Source organism: Plecotus auritus, assembly GCF_963455305.1.
Source record: "Plecotus auritus genome assembly, chromosome: 1".
In the NCBI taxonomy this organism is placed as follows: Eukaryota; Metazoa; Chordata; class Mammalia; order Chiroptera; family Vespertilionidae; genus Plecotus; species Plecotus auritus.
Window position 1 is genome coordinate 181,452,096 of NC_137770.1, and position 18,726 is coordinate 181,470,821.

At 37.9% G+C, this 18,726-nt stretch overlaps 1 protein-coding gene across 2 annotated transcripts in view; it reads left to right on the forward strand.

Annotated features, from left to right (window-relative positions):
- UNC5C (unc-5 netrin receptor C) overlaps nt 1-18,726 on the forward strand; it is a 399,186-nt gene that overhangs the window by 213,254 nt on the left and 167,206 nt on the right. For both annotated transcript variants that reach the window (XM_080644037.1, XM_080644038.1), the window contains exon 2: nt 15,530-15,751. In XM_080644037.1, the coding sequence (XP_080500163.1) occupies nt 15,530-15,751 (222 nt within the window). The remainder of the gene's footprint in view (nt 1-15,529; nt 15,752-18,726) is intronic.

Consider the following 18,726-nt stretch of genomic DNA (forward strand, 5'->3'; position numbering starts at 1 on the left):
ATGAGCTCTATGTCTTACCCTGCCCTGCCGTGAACCCTGAAATCAATCCATTGCTCTCTCAAACTTTGGAAAATGATATGTTGCTCATGTCAATGGACGAGCTGTATTCACAGAATGGCTCTTCGCTTCCCGAGCTTACTGAGGTGGAAGACAGCAAGGGTAGGCATTCCTGAAAAGAACCACATGTGCTCAGAAACCTGGATTTTTTTAGGCCTGAGTGCATTTCTGATAAAACACCTCCTTAACATGAGGAAACCTTGTTATTCTTCCTTGCCACAAATCGCTGGCCTCCTTTATATTTGTAAAGATTGTCAACTCCTATTTCTCTTTTTGGAGGTTTGACAAAACAGAGACCTTGGTGAAAGGAAAACTGATACTGTTCGAAGAAATCCACCTCCTATAAAAAAAATCCTGAGCTGTACCCTGGGTGTGCCTGTCTTTATTCAAACCACCCTTCTCTGTCTCCGTTTATATTACTTCTTAAGCATTAGTTATATCATTGGTATTCTGAAGAAGCACTGCAAATGCAAATTAAGATTTTTGGTCAAAAATAACAGCTAAAAGTTGTTAAACTTTGCAGTTGAGTTGTATTACATATCTTAGAATACTTTCCTTACATCCTTTTTGCACATTTTCTTAGCTTGTTATTATTTACATGACAATAATTTAAACAGTGCTAATACCTTATTCTGGAAAGCAAGTAACAGTTTTCAGATTGCTTATACATATTCGTGTCACTCCTGTTTGATTGTTCCCCTCCATATAGAGAACAATAAATTGCTAAGTCTCTTTTTCCTTAGACACTTAGAGACTAGCTTCTACAGGTAATTTAAAGCAGTTATTAGAAGCATGGAGGCTTAATAAGTTAGAAGGTAAACCAAGTAAAAGGGCAATGAGAACATACTGCTGTGATCTCTGAAGAGTATAACACATAAAGGTTGTACAAAATTATATATTGAAAAATTAGCATCTGTGTATTACTCATTTTGACCTGGAGCTAATAAATAGATGTTGGTACTGCCTTGAGAAACTCCACAGAAATGATTATTCATCAGGTGGTTCTCTAAGTCTTTGTGTTGAGTAATAGTCAAAAGAAATTTCTGCTCCTTATTAGCTGTGTGGACCTTGAGGCAGTTAACTGACTTCTCTGTTCCTCTGTTTTTTCGTCTTTACAATGAGATAATATTACCCATGGTGCTGTTGTGAGAATTAAATGAGGGAATAAATTATAAAGTACTTTATAAAGAATAAGTTATAAAGTGGGATACCTGGCATTTTGTAAGTGCTTTATAAGTATTTATTGTTTTTTGTCATTGTTTAAATGCTGTTTCTAACAATAGCACTGAAAGAAAATTGCCTTCACAAACAAGTTTTCATGCTGTGGAGGCAGCATCACCTATAGAGTTCTCAGAATCACAAAGCCAGAACAACCTGGATTCCCTTCACACTCAGACTATCAAAACTCTTGTTTTCATCTATGAAAAACATAGGGAGCTTATTATAAAAAAAAAAAGTCGCATACTGCCCTAGCATGTTTGCTCAGTGATTAGAGCATTGGCCTATGGAATGAAGGGTCTTGGGTTCGATTCCGGTCAAGGGCATGTGCCCGGATTGTGGGCTAGATCCCTGGAAGGGGGTGTGCAGGAGGCAGCTGATCAGTGATTCTCTCTCATCATTGATGTTTCTATCACTCTCTCCCTCTCCCTTCCTCTCTTAAATCAATAAAAATTAAAAAAGTAAACAGCAAAAAAACACACTTTCTATTTTTAAAAAGTTGCATTCCACATGGTAGCTGAAAAATGAAATGCCAATATAGTATCATTAAACAATGTAGAAAAACAGTTTTATATAGAAATCTTCCCTTACCTCTTCTTAGAAACTGTACAGGTAGCAATTGCTAAACTGAGAAACACTTCTCTGGCTTTAACCAGGAGAAGGTAGCTAGAGCCTATCAGTAAATCTCACTCACTCTTTAGCCCTGGAGCTGAGCCCTCTTATCAACAACAGAAGTTACACTCTCCATCTTTACATTTTCAAACCAAATAAAATGAATATTTTCTGTTTATTTGTAAACATGGTACTAGCAACTTAGCAAATTTTAATTTTATCTCAGTAAAAAAAACAAAAACCTAAGCGGTGCCACATTCCCAGACTTATTTCCTTATTTCCTTTGATCTTCATTTTTGTCTCTTTCTAAATTGACAATATTACAATTGCTGCTCAATTCTGAAGTTCAGTATGATTCCCAAAAGAAACTTATTAAGAATCAGTTCCCCTACACTGGTTACTTAATTATCTTTTTGATGTCGTTGCAGGATTTAATTATGGTTCTAAATATAGGAATACGTTTTTTAAAGTTTAGCTGTCTTTAGTGAGATCAGAGTCTTTGGAACTTGTAAGCTTCTAGAAATGCTGAAACATTTGTTGTCATATTTCAAAATCTAGTCTTTATCCGAAACATTAAGGTAGACTTAGGTCCTGAAAGATTTTTTTATCTTATAAAAATAGTGCATCTCTTTCAACTTCATGTAAAAATGGCAGGTTAGGCCGAAGTGACAAAGAATGCCTGCGGGGGAACTTTGAACGAACACTTTGAAAGAAAACTGTTTCACCAAAGATGCGCCCAGTTTTAATTAGTTGTGGGGGTTAACGCAGGGAGAAAAGGCCAGGCGCCTAAAGGGATTTCAGGAGGAAAGTGTCAAGGAGAAGTGAAGCCTCACGTGGAGAAGGCGGGTGCTGCCTTCAGGTTTAATCATTTTGTGACCCAGTGTCAGCTGGTGTGACTCCCAGTGGCGGGGACCTGAAAATGTGACACATTAACCAACCCTGCATCTTGTGCGGTACATTGAGGTGATTCAGTCCCTTCCCATCTTCTTCAGGATACTGGGTAGTTATTCTTCAAAACAGTAAATTTTAGAAGAATGAAATTTGCTCCATCAAAAAGGATAAAAAATGGAAATATTGGTTCATAATCAGTACCCTCACTCAAGAAGAATTAATCCTTTAATCCCTTCCCAGCAAAATCACAAAACATGAATTGTATCACATGCCACATGGAAACTATGTACAGGGATCCAGCAGCTAAAGATATGATTTTTAATAAAGGTTCTGATGTTCATCTTTGTTAGAAAACATCTGCAGACATTTTGGTGTCATGCAACATTACCAAAGCCATAAAGTTACAGTGGCTTTGGGTTTGTTTGTTTTTAAACATTGGATGTTAGCTTAAACTAAACGTTGTAGGATAGTGGTTGGCACATAGTAATCATAGCACCAACTCTGACAAATGATGGATCAAGTAAGGCAGATAATTTATTATAAAAAGTAGTAATGAAGCCCTGGCTGGTGTCGCTAAGTGGTTAGAGCGTATGGTCTCAGGTTCAATTCCCAGTCAAGGGCATGTACCTGGGTTGCAGGTTTGCTCCCTGCCCATAGTCGGGTGTGTGCAGGAGGCAGCCAGTGGATATGTCTCTCGCACAGCTCTCTCTCTCTCTCTCTCTCTCTCTTTCTCTCTCTCTCTCTCTCTCTCTCTCTCTCTCTCTCTCTCATGCTCTCTCTTTCTCTACACCCCCACCTTCCACTCTCTCTGAAAAACAATAGAAAAAAATATCCTCATGTGAGAAGTAAAACAAACTAACTAAAAAAGCAATAGTCAATATAAAACAAGTATTTTTAGTGCTATATATGTACCCACACACATTTATACACACACACCTGCGTACGTAACTGTGTAGAGAAAGATCCAGAACAATGCACACTAGTGTCAACAGTAGGTAGGTTTGGGGAGTGGGATGGCAGGAAGTGACATTTTAACTGCAGTTTGTATATGGAGATTACTAATGAAAAACAAATTTGGAAATTTTATTTATAAATCATGTCTAAAATTTAAAAAGAGAGAAAATCAATGTGAGACAAAACTGTATACCCAAAAGAAAGAATGGGAACTCTTAAGAAGTTACTAATTCAAAATCTAAAGTTCAATAGGGAACAAGGCATTATGTGTGCAGAGCAAATATACAAAAGTGGGGGAAATTTTAAAAACTGTTTATGGACTATGGGATGGCCAAATTTGGATTTGGTGAAGAGGTGGTAAATAAGCTAAAAATAAAATCAATTTTGGACCATGTTTTGTTGAGTCCTGAAGGTTTCCAGCAAAAGCTGTTATGTTTCCACTTTCTATTTAGAAGTGGTCATACAGCAAAGTGGTAGAGATGGAATTAAGAGAGGAAAGTCGGGATCAAGGCAAAGCAATAAGAAGGCCTTTATAATAATCCAAATTGAGTTCTAATGATGAAAAGGAGAATAAGGGTTGATGGTGAGGGAGACAATGTAATGCTGTACAAGTAGATGGATTCAATCAAATGGGGAGATAGGACTTCAAGCTTTTCACTATGAGAATGCTATTATATAGTCAGAAAAAAAGGAGCTGAACAAAAAGGACAAGCTGGCTTTAGAGTGAAGATATGTTCATCTGATGTTGATGCTGTGGATAGTGTTGAAAAAAATAGATAAAATTCCCCATTCCATGAAAGTTGTTGTTTTGTGAGAGGGAAAAAGAATATAAGCAACTAACTTAGCGAACAAGCTAATTGGAGATGGCGATAGGTGATCCGTAATTAAATAGAATGATGTGTTCTTGGAGAGAAACACCAAGAGATTGAGATTAGGTGGTCAAGAATCTTACTTTGTCAAGGAGACATCTTGAACTAAAGCCTAAATGGCAAAAGGAGAGGGAAGATCTTTTCCAGAGGGATGAAGAGCAAGTTCACATGCCCTGAGGTTGGTGTGTTCAAAGATGTAAATACCAGCCTGTCTGCTTGAGAATGAAGAACACAGAGAGAAGCCAGCAGCAATCAGATCAGGTGGGTCCTGGTTGGCCTTGGTAAAGAGTTTGATTTCATTCTTGGTCAATGCAAAGACATTGAGGGTTTTAAGAAGTAGGGGTGGGGGAGTGGAAGGTTGTGCCTCGGACATGATCTGATAATTGAAGTTAGTGTGTGGATGAGATGCCCAAGGGAGAGACTAAAGGAATGAACCTTAGTAAGTGCTGAACTGTATTCAAGCAGCGAAGAAGAAAGAGAAAGGTCAAAGAGGTGGGACAGGAAGCAATCTAGTGCTAAGGCACAGTCCCCGAGAGAGGAGAAAGTTTTAAAAAGGAGGGAGTGGAGCATTGAAGTCAAGTGTCAAATGAGGCCAAGAGGTTGAAGAGGCACTGTAATCAGATGCATCATACTATTTCCCACTCACAACATGTTTTAAATTAAACTCATTATTTACTGAGGGAATATTCTTAATCCAAGGCTGTGTACACCTTAGGATATATGGTATTAATACTTGTGTAGAAGATAGTTGTAAATTGTTGTTGTTTTTTTAAATGTGAGAACTGGTTCTGTACTTATAAGTACTAAAGGATCACCTTGTGAAAATGTATTTTTCTATTGTATTTTGTGCAAAGATTTTTTTTTTATCTTAGAGAGAGAGGAAGGCAGCGGGGGAGAGAGAGAGAGAGAGAAACATCCATGTGAGAGAGAAATATAGACAGATGCTGGGAGATGAACCTGCAACCTGGATACGTGCCCTGACTGAGAATCAAACCCGAGATCTTCCAGTGCACTGAATGCTGCTCAACAAACTGAGCCACACCAGCCAGGGCCAAAGATTTCTTCTCGTGATTTCTATTGATAGAGTAATTCCTATATACTTCTATCCTATTATATAGCACTTCCGTAGGAATAGCAATTCAAATGGAAAGGAAAAGAAACTTGGAATCCATGCCAGACACTGGACTACATATCAGTTATGCAGAAATGAATAAGATAAACATTGTTTTTAATGTTCTGAACTTGCCTTGCAGTGGGGGAGAAATATAAACAGAAGAGTAGAGAGTAATGGAAGATGATAGCAGGGGCTAATGTCCAGGACTTTGAGGGGGGAGGCATTTAGAGGAAGGGATGTTTGATATCTGAAGCATGAGCAAGAGTTAAGAAACAGGATGGCGATGAACTTGTAGGAAGTATGATGGCACTTTTATGTGTCAACTTGGTGAGGCTACTGGTGCTGGTTATTCAATCAAACACTGATCTGGCCTTTCAACTTCTGGAATGAGTCACACCCAGACTATCTCAGATAATGTCTTTTTTTTTCAGTGTTGTTTTTCTTTAATTTATCTTTATTGAAAGTATTACAGATGTCCCATTTTCCCTATTGATTCCCTCCACCCCGCACCTGTCCCTCAAACATGGGTCATGCATATAAATTCTTTAATCTTTCTCGTCCTGCTCACCCATCCTTGCCTTCCCTCTGAGAATCCACAGTCTGTTTCATGCTTCTATGTCTCTGCATCTATGTTATTCATCAATTTATTTTGTTCATTAGATTCCACATATGAGTGAGATCATGTGATACTTGTCTTTCTCTGACTGGCTTATTGTGCTTAACATACCAATTATGGACTTAATGACATCCACAAAATACCTCCACAGCAACACCTAGATTAGTGTTTGCTTGAATAACCAGGGAATGTGTTCCTGGCCAAGTTGGCACATGAAATAGAAAGTTTCCTATGAAAGAGATCAGCATGTGTCCTGTGAATATATTATAATATTGAATTTGCAAATCTTTGATTCTCTTAAACTATAAATCATTCTTTTAGTTAACCAGAAAGGGTTACCCCTAAGCTTATGTTGTCTTACTGATCTATTGATACTTGCTTAATTTTTATAATTTTCTTCTGAACTTGTTTTATTCTTTAGATTCCTGAAGTTCATAATAATAGTAACTATTAATAGAGAGTAAGAAAATGGTAGAACTTTTCCTTAACTCACTATGTAAGTCTCTACACATCTTAGCAAACCTTTCTAATATCCTAAAATTAAAGCACTTTAAAGTGAATGTCAAGTACTAATCTATATATACTAGAGGCTCAGTGCATGAAATTCTTGCACTCGGGGGTCCCTCAGTCCGGCCTGCGCCCTCTCCCAGTCCAGGAGCCCTTGGGGGATGTCCGACTGATGGCTTAGGCCCACTCCCCACCTAAGCCATCAGTCGGACATCCTTAGCACTGCCACAGAGGCAGAAGAGGCTCCCGCCACCAACACTGCACTCACCAGCCTTGAGCCAGGCTTCTGGCTGAGTAGTGCTCCCCCTGTGGGAGTGCACTGACCACCAGGGGACAGCTCCTGCATTGAGCAACTGCCCCCTGGTGGTCAGTGCATGTCATAGCAAATGGTGGTTCCACATCGGGCTGAAACTGACTCTCCAACATCCCCTGAGGTGTCCCGGATTGCGAGAGGGTGCAGGCCAGGCCGAGGGACCCCACTGGTGTACAATTGGGGCCAGGGATGGACATGGAAGGTTGGCCAGTCCGGGAGGGACCGCGGGAGGGCTCCAGGGAGTGTCCAGCCCATCTTACTCAGTCCCGATTGGCTAGACTCCAGCAGCAAGCTAACCTACTGGTCAGATCGTCTGCCCCCTGGTGGTTAGTGCATGTCATAGCAACTGGTCCATTAGATGACTGTCTGCCCCCTGGTGGTCAGTGCACGTCATAGTGAGCTGTTAAGCATCCTTAGTGTTTCATTAGCATATTACGCTTTGATTGGTTGAACAGACGACCGGACACGTAGCATATTAGGCTTTTATTATATAGGATAAAAGCCAAACTAACCCTTATGACCAAACGACCAGAATGACCGATCGACCAGTTGCTATGACGCACACTGACCACCAGGGGGCAGATGCTCAATCCAGTAGCTGCCCCCTGGTGGTCAGTGCACTCCCACAGGGGGAGCACCACTCAGACAGAAGCCAGGCTCATGGCTGGTGAGTGCAGCTGTGGTGACAGGAACCTCTCCTAACTCCGTGGCTGCGCTACCAAGCAGTGACGGCAGGCGCAGTGGGCGGGGATGAGCATGAGTAATGTGATACCGGCTGGGGCTCCTCTCTGGCCACCTGCCGCTTGATGCACTGCTTCATCCCCCCAGGGGTCCCAGGCTAGGCTGAGGGACACACCCCCCTCCCCTGTGCACGGATCCATGCACTGGGCCTCTAATAAATTATGAGCCTCTTCTTTACATAATTAGACTAACAGAACAATTTTTATATAAGTTTAGTTTATCATAAATGTAATGTCTTTTATTTCATTTTTTATAAGTAAAAATACTTCATTGAGAGACAAAATGCAGCTTCAACTACCAAAGCAGTGACAGACAGTTCTAGCATATAAAAGGCAGTCCACAAATATTTGTTTTTGAACAAAATGTAAGAAAGACAGTAAACTATTTTAGTTCAAAGTTAGAGGTCACAGAGATAGGAACATTAGGGTAATGGAAAATAATAGGAAAATAAAGTAAACCAGGCAGAATGAAATAAATACTATAATAGCTACAAGTAATAAGTTTTAATGGAGACATCATGTAAAGCTTTATAGTGTCAGTAGAATTGATTTGTGTAGGTCTAATTTAGTGAAGAACCCTGAAGAGGTTATTCTAGACTGAAGCAATCGTTTGCACATGGGATTATTTAATTTTCTTAATTTGAATAAAAAATAAAAAAATACATTAAGTATATAGAAATAAACAATAATGTAGTATTTGGTGGTGGGGGGGGGGAGGAAATGATGTGGCATTTGTAAAACCTAGTTCAAATAGAAGGTAAAGTTTCCCCTTAAGGCCTTCAAGTCCTCTTCCCAGAAGTTATTCCTGTTAATATTTCTGTGTGTGCAGCTTGTAGGCTTTACCTTATACTTCTTGTGACTTACTGAAGCAGCCATTTACACACACACACAAACACACTAACATGCTTCTTTTCTTCTTTCTTCCCTTCTCCCCTTTTCCTTCCTTCCTTCATCTTCCTTCCTTGCTTTACAAAGAGTGGCATCATTTTAATACAGATTAGCTAAGAACTTGCTTTATATGCTTTGTAAATAATGGTTGTCCTTCTGATTTTATACATAAAAAATCTGCTTCCTTATTTTTACTGTTGAAACAGTATTCTCTAGGGAGGACATATCTATAATAATAAAAGTGTAGTATGCTAATTAGACTGGACAGCTGAACGACCTTCCGGACATCACTCTGGACATGTTTCCTGATGAAGCCACAGTGGTGAGGCAGAGGTGGTTAGGGTCAATCAAGCAGGCAGGCAGAGGGGTTAGGGACGATCAGGCAGGCAGGTGAGTGGTTAGGGGTGATCAGGCAGGCAGGCAGGAAAGCGGTTAGGAGCCAGCGGTCACGGATTACTAGAAGGTGTAGGCCAGGTTGAGGGACAGCCCCCCTCCATGCACAAATTTCGTGCACCGGGCCTCTAGTTACAAATAATTATCTAACCATTCCTCAAGTGATTTTTAGTTGTTCTCAGTTTCATTCAAATAGTTAATTCCAACTGCCTTTTGTTGTTATATTACACTTATTTTTTAAATAAACAATGCTGCAATGAGCATCTTTGTATGTGTATGTGTATGTGTGTGTGTGTGTATGTCATTGTGTCTGTTAATTCCAAGAAGGAGGATAACCTATTTGGAGATATGCAGAGATTTAATTTTTATTTATATTGTCAAATTATCTCTACTATAATACCAATTTACACCATAGCCAGTATATAGAAGTTCACATTACCTTAACCCTGGATATTTTTAGCTAATCTGAAAGGAAAAAAAAAAAAAAAAAAACACTTGCCATCTTGCTTTATATTGTATTTATTAAATTACTTGAGGAAAAAGAGTAAATAAATTGTTGAAAAACGTGTCTAAGACCACAATATATACATATGGCAGAAGTAGAAAGGGGTAGGCAGGACAACCATAGGAAAATGTTATATTAGTAAAAGTCAGAGATCATAAAGGCTAAACTGGGGCAGAAGGAGAAACTGAGACAGAAGGAGGTGCCTCTGTTTCATGGGTAAGTGCATGTCAGATAGAATGTTGACTTCATGTCACTGTGAATAGTGTATGAACATGGCTTAGAAAGTGCGTCTTTAAAAGAAGAAACGTTTTTTTTTCTTGTGGAGTTGGAAATTATTCAGTATTTTCAAATTGCACAATACATTTAAGGCATAATATATTCAGCTACTTAAATTTAAATGATGAATCCATTAATATGTTGCTTAAAATATAGACCATAGTCTTTGTCTTCCAAAGGATATTTTAATCAAAATTTAAAAAAAATAAGCTGGAGTCTCATTCAAATAGTTAATTCCAGCTGCCTTTTGTTGTAATATATCATGAATTATCTCTCTGATGGATGGGCAGCCAAATGCAGATAAAATTAGCTTTGCAGTCATTCATTTTAAATTGCTCTTGAATCATTTGGAAGTAAATTCCATTTCAGCAGAATATGCTTCAGGTCTCTGACAAAGAGATAATAGTACTATATTTTATGATATAAGCAATAATAGTTTAAGTCTTATGATTCTGAAATACAGAAACTTATGTATTAAGTTGATGAAAATTAAGGCTTGATATATAGCAATAAAACCAGCAACCAAAGCTTCCTAGATTGATGTGCCTAGCACAATATTTTCCTGTCAAGAATTAGGTGCAATGAAAGTCTATAAAAATAATACATGGTGCAAAGCTTTCTTTTCTTGTATATAAATGACCAAACAAAAGGCTGTGTGTGATAACAGAGAAAGGAAATACTGAGATTTACCTGATTTCTAGATTAGAATGCCAATAGCACTACTGAGTAATAGTAGAAAGTAGAAAATTAAGTCAAGTATTAGATGAGAGCAAAATGAATAATTATGTTATATCTAAATCAAAAAGACAATGATAGCATGAAGTTAATATTGAATTCAATGTACAACACAAAGCCAACTCAGAAAATTTTATTTTGTTAACTTGAATGAACTTCATGTAGAAAATGTATTTAGCAATGTAATTAATCAGTCATTTTGCCCAAATAGCATCATGTAGTCAATGTCAGCATCTGGGGGTGCCTTTATACACCATAAAAATTTGGAATAACTGTGGTGTGTTACCAGAAATGAGTTTCCAGTCTGAGGTTGTTGCTTACGCATTGAGTTCCTATGGTCACCCGAAGACTTCAGGAGCCCCTTCAGATATTTTTATTAAGAAATAAAGTGGCAAGAGGAAGCACTCAATGTTCTCCTTACTGAAAAATTAAATCATTATTTCATAGCATCCAAGTTTTCAGCATGACCTTAATAATATCAGAAAGTTGGCTTACTTGTATAATAAAATGAAGTGCATGCTAGGAACTGATCTCAGTAAACAGTCTACCAGCTCAAAGAAGACTCTCCAAGCTCATTATCCCTTGTATTACAGTCCCCTAGTGACTTGACAGAATTTCCCTCAGTGGAACAGGGATTTCCTTGTTTTGGATCAGGCTCAGGATGGGCGCTGGGGTACGTCCAAAAGGAAAACATGAAGAGATAAAACCGCACGCTTTCACTTGCACACCATTGCAGACACAAGTGCTTAGAGAATTGATTGGAGTCTCAGTTTCATACTTTGAAAAGCCATGTCTTCTTCCAGAAAACATCTAATCACCATTAAGAAGCTGAGAAACACCAAATGCATTCCAAAACCAATATTCACTAACAGAGAAGTAATGTCATTTCTCAGACATCCCGTGAAGCAGAACGCACAGTAACTGACATTGCAGACAGAGCTGTGGGGCCCATCCTGTCATCCAGGACCTGGGCTTGGTTTAATGCTCTGCCATCATTAGTTCTGAATTCTTAATAAATTTTTAACAAGGATTCCGAATTTTCACTCTGCAATGAGCCACACAAATTTTGTAGCCAGTTAGTTTGTAGATGGTATTGTTATAACACTATATTTGTAACTGAATTTAAGGCATTCTAAGCTCTAAAATACCTTGTGAATCTTTTAGGAATGATCAAAGTTGTCATAATATTTATGCTTCTATAAGATTTTTATTGACCTCCTGTAATGTGCCTGACACTATGCCAGACTTATGGAAAGTAAACATGAAGACAACATAGTCCCCGTCTTCAAAGAGCATTTATTCTAGTGTTAAGCACTTGTTTCTATATAGTCCTGGCTTTTGAAAATTGGGAATAGTTGCATAAAACTGGCTGCAAAAACTGAGAAGTAAATTCTTCCACATATGTGCGAGGCAAATGCATAGTGCAGAGGAACTAAATGTTCATGAAGAGGAATTAGTACATGGTCCTTTTTTCTTGCTAAATGCACATGGTATTTAGCTAGGATCATTTTTTTCCTTGTTAAATATATATAGATGTAACCATGCTGGTTATGTAAATACTCAGCAGTTTTCCTTTACATGTTTGGTTGAAGAGAATTGGGTTGCTTGTTTGATTTTTAAAACTTACTCTAGAAAAAAAAAATCCAGAGTACATTTCATAAAAAGACAATTTCTGAAATACCATTTTATTTTAAATTTAATGCTGACACCATGTTTGTCCAAAGAAAGTGTCCTCTGAGCAGGCTTAACCTGATGGCTGGGGAGCAGTTATCGGGGCTGATTTCCATGGTTGGGCATGGCACCCAGGCTAACAGCGGTGAATGGAGAAGTGAGGGATTCCTCAACAGCCCATTTGCATTTTGTTATATCTCTCCCACTATACATACCTTACTGACACAGAATCTCGAAAATTATCTTCATAAATGTCATTCCCAACATCTGAATTGAGTACTACAAAGTATGTGCCATATTCATCTAGATTCTAGAGCATAGACTTAAATATACTGTATGCATATTATGAGAAATATTAATAAGCTAATATGCTGTGGTTAGTTAAAGTATCTTTCTAGATCAAATTTAAGACATGAGATTCCTACAGAGCTAGAATTATATGCAAAAGAAACACTGGATTTACCATATGATGAAAACATTTCAAATGATAGAAATAATTCCTATTATAACTTGCACCTTAAATGTTATTAAGCATATTGAAAAATCAACACTTTATAAAGCCTCAAACCAAGACATAGAAATTATTTTTCTTTATTTGTAGTAATCCCCTTGTCTTAAAACCCCAAATTAAGGAAATATGAAGTTAGTTTGTCCATATATTTTTTAAAGTACATTATTGAATAATTACTTTTCCCCCCTGAACTTAACAGTGTCTCTTTTGACTTGAAGACATATGTGTGACTTCCTCAGCTTCCCTTAGGCCTCACAGTAGTTTACAGTAAATAATCAGAAAAAAGAAATACATGCTTTGGCAAGGCAGGGTAATCAATGTTTAGTGCCTCTCTATCTTTCTGTAGAATGTAAATGTATAAGTACTTTTGTTACATTATTGAATACGGTAAGGAGATATATAACCTTCAGATGTCTTGTAATCATCATTTCTTCTAAAGGAACAAGTCTCAACTTCTAAATCAATGACTTGGAAGGCTTTTTATATTTTGCATACCTAAATAAATATATTGTTATGAAAGGCATGTGCAGGTTCTAGTGTGTCTGAATATACACCAATAGTAAAAATAAATACAATTGACCCTCTGCCTTCATGAACAATAATTAAAAACAATAGCTAACATTTTACAGCATTCTAGTCTGATTGTTTATGAAGCTTTATTGATTATCTGCAGTCTGTCATTATATATAACAGGACGTGCTTCAAAAGAAAAAAAAAATTGAACAATGCCTTCAAGACATCAGCTCCGTGCTGATGGATCTAATACCTCAATTCCCCATTCCGATGCCTTTCTGAACTATTGTTTATTTAAGTAGTTTTGAGTGTTCTTGCATATTGACTAAAGAAGCTGAAATTGACAGAGGCAGTTATCCTGTGGTTCCCTGACAGTTTGGATCCTGCTGTTGAACAATAGAAAAACCAGAAATGATGCTTTGCCTAAAGAAAGCAAATTAAAAAAATAAAGTGAGAAAGGAAGCTAGCCACAGGAAATGTCATTGACATCCAGTGTCAGGAATTTATCATTGTAGAGCAGCTTTGAAAGCTAGTTTTGTCTGTGATGCAAGTAAAGCCAACTTTTACTGCCAAACAAATAGGCAAAGACCGGATGCATTACTGATTGACAGCTATCTCATGACCTACATGAAAAGTCCCAGGCCAGGGTCCTTAGTGGACAAACATCCACATAGTCAATGGCTGTGTGCCAAAACAGGTCAACAACTGAGTGACCGATGAAATGAGTTTCAAGGTAACATCTGAGCAATCAGTCTTTAACTACCAATACCATACCCTCTATTTGCTACTGAATATACATACTTTATAGGACTTGTAAAAACTTTTAATTTTGACCTCGGAGTTTTAAATTTACATATTAACCCGGGGTGCTTAATCAACATAGAGAATTAATAATAATTTTAGTCTCCTCTGTCCCTTATAGGAGGAGAATTATAGGGCTTAACTTATTCATAGTGTATGGGAAGACTTCTCTTAAAAAGTGTATTTTTACTGATTTTAGAGAGAGAGTAAAGGAGAGGGAGATAGAGAGAGAAACATTGATGGGAAACATCAATTGCTACCTCCTGCATGTCCCCTGTTGGGGAACGAGCCCACAACCCAGGCATGTGCTCTGATCGGGAATCAAACCAGTGACCTCCTGGTGCAGGGGATGACGCTCAATCCACTGAGCAGCACTGGCCGGGCTAGAAAACTATTTTTTTTATTTCACTTTCATGAAATGTAATAGGATTTTTTAAAAGGCACTTTTATTATATTTTTAATTTAGAATTATGTATAACCCAAATTAAAAGAAAATGTACCTTAAAGTGTGCAAATATCTCAAGAGTTTTAGGTTTTGTTTATTCATCAAAGTTGGAACAGCAGGTGACAGCAATATACTTGAAAATCTTCAGTGATATAAAAATGAGACTATTATTCTTCATAATAATATTTAGTAATATAATGAAAATACGTTTGACTACTCATATAACACATATGACATTTGAGGTGTAGTTTCAAAATAAGATCAAACAGTATTGCTAGATTCTAGGCTCCTTTGTGGCTCTCCTGTTGCCTGGGTTGAAGTTATCATCTATATTTCTAGTACTTAGCATAATTCTGAACTCAATAAATATTTGTGGTTGAATGAATGAATATGCCATGTGGTGCATTTTTTAAAATAATGGTAGATTTGATCCTTAATTCATGTTTCCTTAATTCATGTTTCTAATATTTCTTCTCAGCTCCTTGCAAAGATTTACCTATGAACCTTGTACTTTTCAAAAGAATTTTTCAAAATTTGCTTTTGCTTTTATCAACTCTCAAGGGTAACACTGTATAGTGGGAGGTATAGTACTGTATCTGGAAGATCACAGTTTTAGAGGAAGACAAACCTGGGTCCTGATGGCACTTGCGCTATTTTCTACCTTTGTGCTCAGGGCAAGACATTTATCTCCCTGATGGTGAGTTCTGCCATGCCTAAAATTGAGAATAATCTAAATCCTTAATTGAGTAACCAGTCAACAGATCTAGCATACTGCCTGTACATAGCAGTCATTCACATTGCTTAATTAGATTACAAGGCATTATTTTTAAGTGAGTAGCAAGTAAAATGCAGGTGTTTACTATGTTTTGAACATTTTCTACGTTCTTCTTGTTTTACCAGACGACGACTTTTTTCATGAACTGCCAGAAACTTTTCCATCTGACCCCCCGGAACCTTTGCCACACTTCCTGATCGAGCCTGAAGAAGCTTATATTGTGAAGAACAAGCCTGTGAACCTGTATTGTAAAGCCAGCCCCGCCACCCAGATCTACTTCAAGTGCAATAGTGAGTGGGTTCATCAGAAGGACCACATAGTAGATGAGAGAGTAGATGAAACCTCTGGTAAGTTTTCCATTGCATTTGGACTACTACTTCAGATCCACTTACTGCTTTAGCATGTAATCATACTGTCCTTTCAATGAGTAAAACTGAGAATTGAGTTATTCTGTGGCCAAAAGTTTGAATCAGTTTGGTTAGTATTTGGTGATCTTTCATGCATTGCAAAGAAAAATGTGATAAATAAATCTTGACTTGATGCCTGTTGAATTACATGGGACTAAAACACAGTTCATGCTAAGATAAATAATGAAAATTAATAGATGGAAGAAGTGGTAAATGCCCTAGTGAAAGATGCTGTTGGATTTCACTTCTGTGTCAAGACTGGTGTCAGGTCTAAATAGCCTGTGATTGCAGAACATATTCAACTCAGGATAAATTGTACTTGTGTACATGACTCTCCAATGTTAATTCACATGGATAATTTCTCCTTATACTTTTTCAAACAATCTAAAATGTTATAGATTCAAAGTATCCTGTATTCTTAACTTACATCTAAAAAAATGAATCCTAATTACTTAGCTTAGCTAAAGTTAAACTGCTGGTGATTGAGAATAGAGGGAGATTGGGAATAGAGGTAGAATAGAGGTAGAATGGATTGAGAAGAGGAGAATGGTGAGTGCAGTCACCATCTATCAAGATGCATCTTGATCAGCATATCTTTGCTCCTGGCATGGTTAAAACTCCTGCTTGTGTTGCTCTGTAAATATTCTTAACAGTAATAATAAAAGCATAGAGAGGATGAAGTTGATTTTAATAACCTGTGAAATTTAGATTGGCTATAAAGAAAACTTTCTTGATAGCAATTATTTACTCCACAGTGGGAAACTTAAGAGAGTTGTGGAATCTCCTAGAGTTATTTTAAATTGGAAAGATATATATCTTTCTGCAGTGGTTTAAGTGTTTTTGCTCTCCAGCAGGGAGAATAACAATGTGAACTTTCAGATCACTTCCAGATCTATGATTTTATAAGATGAAGACATATATTTTAAATATTAAGACTTTGCTGATCCATAGTTCCAAGCTAAAGAGTGCCATATATGACAAACGTGGAAGCATTGAAATATCTTCATTTTCATTCTTAAATATGGACACGTTTTCAAAAATTTAATCGATCATTTTTGTATCCAAATGTGGGATTAACCAAGGGCAAACAAAGACCAGCACTTGAGGGGGGGGGTCTGCTTTCTATGTCTCTTAAAACATAAAGAGCATATTGAGGTGATGGGACATAAAGAAATAGACTGTGGGCGGGCTGAGAAGAGGCATCTTTCTAAAACGCATGTGAGGCATATATTTCTATAACACAAATGGTCTGAGAAAACTCAGGTGGCAGCTCTACGCAATTGTTTGTCAATTTGTGAATCAATCTGCTCACTGCATGCGAGCTGATGACTGCAGAAATGACTGGGTAGCCAACTGTATGGTAGCTGACTATAGGGAACTGTCCCACCTCTTGGTCTAATTACTCAGAAAATAACTTCACCAGATGTCTTCAAAATCTCAAGTGAATTGAGTTTTATTTGTTTTAGCTCATTTATTTGTACAGATTTCAAACACAGAAGTTTTAATGGTAACAAGGAAAGAAGGAAATCATAAAAGCTAAAATGAGAGTCACAAACATATTTAGGCTTCTCTTTATTAAAGTAATGAAAATGCCTACATAGGAATCTATATATATAAAAAGCTAATATGCAAAGTGTCCCCCTGGGAGTTCCACCGAGAGACTTGGACACTCGCTATGACAGCGGGCGGCGTGGAATGAAGGAAGGCCCCGGCCAGCAGCCAGAAGGCCCCGAGCCCTGATCGCTGGCCAGGCCTAGGGACCCTACCCATGCATGAATTTCATGCACCGGACCTCTAGTATTAGAAATAAAAACAAAAATGCTCTGATATTGAGAATGTCTGACCAGAGAATACTCAAACTTCTAAGGCATTTTACAATGCAATAAAGATGATTTTTCAACCCACAAGGTAAGCAGGTGGAAAAGTAAAAAAGGTCACAGTTTAATTTCTGGTCAGGACGCATGCCAGGTTGCAGGCTCAATATCCAGCGTAGGGAGTGCAGGAGGCAGCTGATCAATGATTCTGTCTCATCATTGATGTTTCTATCTCTCTCTCCCTCTCCCTTCCTTACTGAAATCAATAAAAATATATTTAAAATAAAATAAATTATAGATTTTAGGGCTTTAATGTCATCATTACCACCATCATCACCAGGAGACAAATTCAATTGGTTGGTTGGTTAGTTGGTTGGCTAATTGTTTTCAGTGGTGGACAAAGCCTTTTTAATGAAGATAACATGGAGAAGTTTTATGAGAAAGCACTAGAGGCCCGATGCACAAACATTCGTGCAAGAGTAGGCCTTCCTGCCCCCGGCTGCCGGCACTGGTTTCCCTCCCGCACCCGAGACCCCAGCTTCCCTCCTCTGGCCACCGGCAGGCACCTGGGACCCAGGCTGGCTTCCCTCTGGCCCTGGCTTCGTTAGGAATGACATCCGGTCTAATTAGCATATTACCCTTTTATTATTATAGATTATTAATTTGAACATCCAAAGAAAACCACAAAGCCAAGGTATAGACCCTCCCTCTGCAAAAAACAAACAAACAAACAAAAACCCCTAAAACAAACATACAAAAAACACCTGGTTATATCTGTGAACATATATAAATCAAAGGGCTAATTTAATTAATATATAACTATCTCTCTTTTTTATTGAATTTACTAGAGGCCCCATGCACGAAATTAGTGCACTGGCAGAGTCCCTAACAGCTGCTGGCTGCTGGCTGGGTACTCCCTCCCTTCCCCTGGCTGGCCCTGCCCCTGCCCCCTGGTCAAACTCCTGGAAGAACTCCACTTGAGGAGACAGTTTTCATACTACACTTTTATTATACAGGATTGGGGAGCTATTGGTTAATAAAATTATATAGGTTTCAGGTGTACAATTCTACAGTACATCATCTGTATATTATACTGTGTGT